The 8,383-nt window shown below is 34.2% G+C and overlaps 1 protein-coding gene across 1 annotated transcript in view; it reads right to left on the bottom strand.

Moving 5' to 3' along the window:
- The window catches only part of Lrp1b (LDL receptor related protein 1B), a 1,445,827-nt gene that overhangs the window by 631,606 nt on the left and 805,838 nt on the right, over window positions 1–8,383 (bottom strand). Inside the window, 1 exon segment of the mRNA XM_050139953.1 lies at window positions 4,034–4,216. Within this exon segment, the coding sequence (XP_049995910.1) occupies window positions 4,034–4,216 (183 nt within the window).

Genomic DNA, 8,383 nt, shown 5'->3' with positions numbered 1-8,383 from the left:
TGATCCTACTGCATGAACTGGCTTTGTGGGAGCATAGCCTGTTTGGATGCTCACCTTCCTAGACCTGGATGGAGTGGGGAGGACCTTGGACTTCCCACAGGGCAGGGAACCCTGACTGTTCTTGGACTGGAGAAGGAAGGGGGAAGGAGTGGGGGGAGGGGGAGGAAAATGGGAGGCGGGAGGAGGCAGAATTTTTTTAAAAAAAATAATAATTACTTGCATACTTTTATTATTATAGAGAATGAATAAACTAAAATTTTAAAAAAATGTAAACTCCTTAAAATGGGAAGGCAGAGTCAATTTCACATTTTTTCTCACTTGGGGATATTGACATCACTTTGTGATTTAAATCTAAGTTTCTGTTTCCAATCTGAAGAATGGCTTTCCACGTGAAGATTTGGATTTTCCCTCCCCAACCAATCTGATATTTATAGAATTAGTGCTATTCATAGGTCCAGGTTTGAGAGATCAGAGGGTGACAGGACACTGGTCCTTTGAGATAAGATCCTCTGAAATATTGATGGTTGTATTGCATTTTAGTTCATTGTTTCGTCTCACATTGTTCTTAATACGAATTAGAAGCTCTTATTTAATATACGTTTAAAAGCTATTTTTTAAAGATTTGTGTAGAAACAAAGACCATTATAATCAACACACATAAATGTATTACCTTAGAAACTTTTAAATGTCCAAACCATCATTTGAGATAGCTTTGAAAATAAACATGAATCTTCAAGTTCATTCTGTTCTTATCATTTGTAAAACTAATAATTTAAGCAAATAAATAGAGAATTCAAAAGCCAATAATTGTATGCATACATTAGATCAGTGTTTATACACATGATTTATTTTAGTGTCACTAATGTTCATAAAAGTTTATATAGAAAATGTTAATGTGGAGTTGTGTATTATAACTTCCAAATATTAATACACTGTGTTCTGTTGCAGCTAAGGGACAGATTACATTTCAGATGTTGAGTGGGTAAACTATCACTTCCTTCACTATTTTTTTTCATCAGTCTTTTTCACAACCCTGCCTTTACACATTACATTTTGATGCTCTTGGACAAATTGGCTATAAACATCTTTAATATAAGTATATTAAAGACAAAATCCAAAACTCATAAAAGCACCACTAAGAATTCAGTTTTTTTGATAATTTTCAACCACCTTCCTCATATCTGTATTTTTAATTAAATTATATCCACAGGAAGCAGTCTATAAGAGGTATTGCAGACAGACCTCTACATTAGGGCATCATGCACAGCGCAATGCAATGTTCAATTAAGTTTTCCTAGATGTCTCATTTATGATTTATCTTTTTACATGTATTTTCTGTTCATGTAAGTTAAAAACAATTTTTGCTGACTTTATAGCTAAAAAAGTTACACTGCTGTTTAGCGCTTTTAAAATAACTTTGCATTGTGTGTGTGTGTGTGTGTGTGTTTGTAAGTCAAACAACCTAGAATATCATTCATCAGCCTAAATCCAATTTTGAAAAAAGGCATTGTCTCTCAGTGACCTGTAACTCACCAAGTACATGAGACAGGGAGACTGCAAATACCTGCCCATCTCTATCTCCTCAGTGCTGGACTGCAAGTGTGTGCCAATATGTTCATATTTTTTTCATGGGTTCCCGGATTCTAACTCAGGTTTTCAGACTTACAAGGCAAGCACTGGACTGGATGATGCTCTTTGACAGATCATTAACAATTTTTTTAAATAGACACACAAAATTATGTATACTTAGGGAATATAGCATTCACTTTTAACCAATTCATAATATATAGTTTATGCTAAGTGACATATTAAATACTAAAACCTAATGATTATTTTGAGTTGGGAAAATTCAACATTATCTCTGTCAGCTACTTGGATTGCACAATTGGTTGTATTAGTTAATGGACTGTCCAATAGAATCCTAGAATTCCTCATATTTCTCTACAGAAGACACAAAAATTAAGAGGAAATATCCTTTAAAGAGCTCGATATTTTTAGAAATCAAGGAAATACAAGTAAAAAGTACCTTGAGATTTGATCTTACTCCAATAATAGTGGTTAAAAGCAAGAAACCAACTGCCAAATACACTGACAAAGGCATGGGAAAATGTAGTATTCACTTATTTCTGGAGGAATTGTAAACTCATACAACCTCTACTGAAAACAGTGAAGAATAGTCAAAAAACTCAAAGCATGTCTACATATGACCCAGGTGAAGGGCTTCTTGCCTTATACCCAGAGGCTTTCATGGGGTATGCCACAGACACTTTTCTCAGTCATGTTTATGGCAACTCCACTCATAATATCTAGGGAATGAAAACAACCAAATATTCTTTGAAAGATTAATGGACAACGAACATTTGGTGCATACACAATGAAATACTATTAACCTGTAAAAATTTGAAATCATGAGATTTTTAAGGTAAATGGATAGAACTGGAAAGTGTTATATATACCATGTGATGTAATGCAGATCCAGAAAGACAATACCTACATATTCTATCTTACTGTAACTCATTGCTCTGAAACTTCAGATGTATATAAGCAGGAGTGTCTGCAGAAACTTGCAAAGTAAAAAAGAAACCATGGGGAAAAAGGAATAACAAGAGCCCAATGCTATGAATGAAGACATGGAAAAACATAAAGGGGGTCTTTAACTGTGAAGGTAAGAGGGAAAGCGATACACAGGGAGTTGGTGTGAGAAGAAATAAAAGAGCACGAAGGATGTTTGAAAAATCCAAAGTGAATCATATTAATTTATGCTTATCTAAAATGAAAAATAATATATGTGTGAGCAAGTATTATACATATAATATATACTTTAAATGAAATTATGGCAATTGAGGTAATAATCCTAACCCCAACAGACATAGACATTCTAACAAAAACCCCATCACCAAACCTGAGAAACCTCCTTTTAAATTTTTGGCCAGATAAGTGTATAGTAGATATAAAACAAGATAGACTTTTGCTGTTGCCATTGGTTGGGTACAAGAATTTAAATGTAAGTCCGTATTGCTTACACCACTAGATATTTGGACACAGGATTGAAGCAATCAAGCTTGATCTTCCTCAAGGAATAGCACTTATAGTACAAAAAGGTGCTGTGTGCTGCCATCAATAAAAGTAAGCCATAGTCCTATCTAGCTGAGTCTCCTACAACAGTGTGATCCTGTGATCTACAACAATGACCAGCAGGACAAGACAGTCCCCAACTTGCAATAGTGGCACTATAACTTTCTGATTTAACTTAAGACCCCCTAAACAGGGGAGAATTCCTGCTCAGTATTGTAGCCATGTTCCTCTGTCTAGAGAGGCTGTAGAACCTAGAGGAGTATACTTCCGTCATGTCCCTGTGTGATTATTTTGGGGCTGATCAGCCAGAAACCAACAAGTGCCCTCCTAATAACAAAATGAATTAATTCTTTTCTTAATATTATCTCATCATCAGACATAGAAAGAGAAATCAGTAAGTGGGATGTCAAGAGGAACTCTCTGAAGTAGGGAAAACTGGAAACGTCATAAGAGACACCTGTATGGAAAATAACAGTATGGCCAATGACTCTAAAAATAATCAGATTCAAACAGCAAACAGTTAGCAGGAGCCAAGCAATGGCAATGAAATCTAGGCAAGTAGATATAAATTAGCATGTGTTACCCACCATTCCCAGTAGCATTTTCATTTTGGAAAGATTTTATCTATGGCATTACTATGTAGGTTAGCACATGCCCTTTTGACCGTGAGATTTCATATCAGATTCTGAACTCAAATACATTGATCTCAGATTTACATTCTACTCTTCAGGGTCTGTAAATTTCAGCAAGTTAAACACTTCAATTTCCTCCATGAGTTCATAAAGAAAACATTGATAGGATTGTGTTGGATCTAGAATGCTTCTGTTAGATATTTCACTACTACTACACAGAAGATGTGAGCTTATCTACCAAAAACTAAAAATCCTTTTTCAGAGAATGAGGTACAGATGCAGGCTGAGCCCAAAGGTTCTGCTACCAGGTTGTTCATTGTACTCACCTGTACTTCTGCAGGAAAACTTGGTTTTCTGGTCACACAACCGAATGGTACCATTGCAGCCTTTTTCGTCACTGCCGTCTTCACAGTCCTTTTCTCCATCACAGCGCCAGAGATCAGGGATGCAGTTTCCATCAGGGAGGCACTGAAATTCATTCCCAGTGCAGCCGGCAGGAGAATGAACTTCTTAATTTTAAACTAATAAGGGGAAAATGGGGCAAGATAGGAAAGAAATTGTGATTTTACTGTCATTTTTTAAATAATCTTTTTCTCTTTGGGTAATATTATGCTAAAGAAATTATATATTTTAGTCTAACAGCTATGAAATGTTCAAGCATTTCAAATCCACTTTTAAAACAAAAATTAGGCGAAAATAATATTTACTGTCTCTTGCAGATTTCCTGAAGGTTTCCATAAATGAGTAAAGACACTATGTGGATGTATTGTTGTCTTAATTAACGCCTTCAGGTATTGTCTTTGAAGTACTTTCTTCAAATTATGTAAACAAAATCTCCTACTGATAAGATTTTTTCTTGATTTTTGACATTTCTGGAGCAATTTTTTTCAAATTACCAAGAAATAAATAACCAAAGAAACAACAAGAACTTTGTGACTAAGAAAACCTTTGCAAAATAACAACTGAGAATTTGAAAGCAAAGAAACACACACAATAAGTAAAATATTTTCAAGATACAAGATTTCATTCCTACAATCAAAGCAAGAAGTTTTAGAGCTGAATTTAATATACTATTACAGACTCAAATTCTATTAATGAATAGTAATGCATATAATACCCAGGTATATTACTCTCTGGCTTATTGATAAAATGAATGTATGATAAATTAATCATCACTAAGATTAAGGGGATATAAATATTAAGACATAGATATATTTTATACTGTAACAGCTAAACAATGTAAGTATAATCAATTTTTTAAAATTTTAAAATAGCAAATATTATGAGTATGATATTAATGATATATTCTGCAATATTCTCCAGTACCGTTCTAAAATAAGTCTATTGTTATATATTTATGACTAATGTTTAGATGTAATAAATTTATTTTATATGTTGTACTATGATTTTTAGCAAAGATCATTTAATTTGACAATTACTCAACCATTTAATTTGTTGACTTGGTAGTTATTTAAAGTAAGGATTATAAATAATTGACTTACTTAAGATCAAAATTCTGATGTCATTAAATCAATTACCGATACCTAGAGATGTCCTTCTGTGCACCTGCAAGTGTTACTGTGTGGACTACATGGTGTTTGTAAATAAATATTTTAACTACAATGTTTGCTGTTTCTTCTCCTTGTGGTATACTTAGGTATGTTCATTATTTTAAAAATTTTTAAATACAATATTTCAAGTAAATTAATTAACACTAGCGAAGACTTGATATGACTTCCAAAGAATTGCTTGAGGAGTAAATATTAACAATGCAGAGTCAAGAAAACTATCTACTACAGCAAGGAAAAATAATATTAATAATAATAATAATAATTAATAATGTAGCTAGTACAGAGTAGGAATTATAGTCTCCACATTTAAATGCTAATAAAATTTTCTCTATAGATTTTTTTCCTGCTTTTTTGTTATTAAAAGTATAAACTCTGTAGGCTATTGCAGCATCTAAAGTCTACTACATACAACTAAATTCTAGTCATTTACAAACTAGAATGTAGCTGGGAATGGTAAATTTAGTGCATCATGGAGAGCCAAGCTGGCATGGCAGAACAGTTGACTTAAGTATGCATCGACATGACTTTCATGTGTGAATCAGTCTATGTCACACTATTCCCCCAGCTACCACTACCTTCTTGTACACTCTTTACTTATTAATATCTTTGTCTTTATAAGAGACTGAATTTCCTTGAAAACCAAAAGCACCAAAACAAGCTAAAACTGTATCTTCTATTCAGAAACCTCATTGTTAGTTATTACAGTTTACGAAATTGAACTTATATGTTATGTTTTATATTGCTACATATGCTCCCCTGAACCCTTATAAGCTACTCAGCACTTTTGACTCTCAACAAAAAGGCAGTACTCTCCAGTTCTCTTAGCATCTGTTTTATTCTTATCCATTGTATCTCCCATGCTCATTTAGAGAGTCCCATTGCTCTATACAGCACAATAACTATGGGGACGGGATAAAACCCAGCTGGAAATGAATCATTCATCCGATTCATTTTACTTTGTTAAAAAACAAATATGTGAGTAAATTACGGAACTGTTTATTAATTTTCCAAAAGGCATGTAGATAGTGTCAGAGAGAGCATCTACAGCAGTAACTTCTCTGGCCTCTTTATTACAGTATGATTTTGAACTTCTAGAAAGGCTTTAATCATGAAGAGACTCAAAAATAAAATGAAATTGGCTTATACAGAAATATCGAAGAATATGAAAATTCATTTCCTTTTTATATTTAAGTTACTAAAGTTCAGTTGTTTTTCTAATAAAATTTAACATTTATTTTACTCTTGTATAACATCATGGTAGAATTTAGCTTTTAATGAAAAGTTCTATAAACTCTATATTGCCTCAGACACTTTAGCTTTCCTAGGGCTACTCCATTAGCTGGTGGTCAGTGAGCAAAAAATGTAGAAAGAATCAGAAATTTTGGGTAGTGATGAGCATGGCCTATGTATGAGGAGAAAAGGAAGCATGTAGAAATAAAATAAATTACTGTGTAAACAAGAAAAACATTCATGAAGAAAGTAACCAATGTGAGGGGTAGAATGAATTCCAATAATGTCACTGAAATCATGATGGACCATCATAGACCCATTATGCTGTGGCAAAACACAAGGACAAAGTCTTTGTATTAAATTGGAAATGTTTTAAATATTGCTGTTTTTATCCAACCATTGCAGATTTGGAGATAACTATGTCTTTGGTGTTCATTTAAGCCAACAAGAAGGAATAAAAAAAAGCAAGACTCTAGAAGGTCCACATCATTCCTGAAAGGAATATACTTTATCACAGTTTGCCAGCTAAACCTACTCACATAGATTTGGATCCTATAATCTCAATCACTTCTATATAAAGGCTAATCAACTGGACATGCATTGCAACTTTCACTCTTTATTACCAGAAAAGGCTGACTTGATTATAAAACACTAAATATGAGTTCAGTGACAGAATGAGTCCTAGGAGCCAAATCTAAAATGATGGGGGAAAGCTATGAAAACTTTAAGGTGAAAAAAACTTGTTAAGCAGAAAGACTGTAATAGGAAAAAGTTCAAAGCAATAGTTAATTTGAAACACAAACAAAGGAATAGGAGCTAGTGAGTAAAATATGATCTGGATGGTTAGGGCCAGAATTTTGTGGGCATTTATTAATAACCATGGTAAAATAAATTCAATTATATCAGTACTGGTGATTTTGAAACACTGAAGTAATGATAACATAATTCGGTTCACATTGTCAATTTTCACTTGCTTGTGTTTGGATAAATGGATAATCTGGAGCTTGAATCAGCATCCAAATAACACCAGTTGTTGGACTGCCCAGATCCAAATAGCAGACATGGCTTCTGCTTCTGGAAACATTTCACAAGGTAGGGGACACCCAGATAAATGTGCAGTTGCCAAGCGACATCATAAATACTCATGGCAGGAGCAAGTGCTGTGAGGACAGATAAAACCAGCCTAGCCTTGGTGGTCTGACGTGAGCCTATCTTATGACAGAAACAAACCAGGAGTTCTTAATCCTATTTTATAATCAGTCAGAGGGAAAAGGAAGTGAACTGGAAGATTCTTTGGTCTCTTTTACTTTAGATATCGAAGATTGAAAACACTCTCACATGCTAAGAATCATTCTACCACTGACCTACATTAGTGGAGACCAAAGCTTTATTAATTTGTTTTTTTTTTTTTTGGCAAATTTAGTAGATTTTTAAAAACTGTGTGGAGTGTGGGAGCAGAAGTGACAAGAAAGAAACAGGGTGGCAGGGCCTCGACCTAGCAAACCATTAGTATCATGTTAAATGTTAGAGTTAAGCTGGAAGGAAAAGCAGGATAAGAAAAATAATATTCAGTTTGATTCTCGTGATTGCATAGACTTTCCAAGTAGATAACTTAAGGAACATTTACATGATGGATAAGAAGAATGTCTAAGCCTGGCAGTGGTGGCGCACGCCTTTAATCCCAGCACTCGGGAGGCAGAGGCAGGCGGATCTCTGGGAGTTCGAGACCAGCCTGGTCTACAAGAGCTAGTTCCAGGAGGGGCTCCAAAACCACAGAGAAACCCTGTCTCGAAAAACCAATAAAAAGAAGAAGAAGAAGAAGAAGAAGAAGAAGAAGAAGAAGAAGAAGAAGAAGAAGAAGAAGAAGAAGAAGAA

Source organism: Alexandromys fortis, unplaced genomic scaffold (genome assembly GCF_014885135.2).
Source record: "Alexandromys fortis isolate MF-2015 unplaced genomic scaffold, M_Fortis_MF-2015_v1.1 scaffold_33, whole genome shotgun sequence".
In the NCBI taxonomy this organism is placed as follows: Eukaryota; Metazoa; Chordata; class Mammalia; order Rodentia; family Cricetidae; genus Alexandromys; species Alexandromys fortis.
Note: the sequence above shows the minus strand (reverse complement) of the source record. Positions and strands in the feature narration are given on the sequence as shown.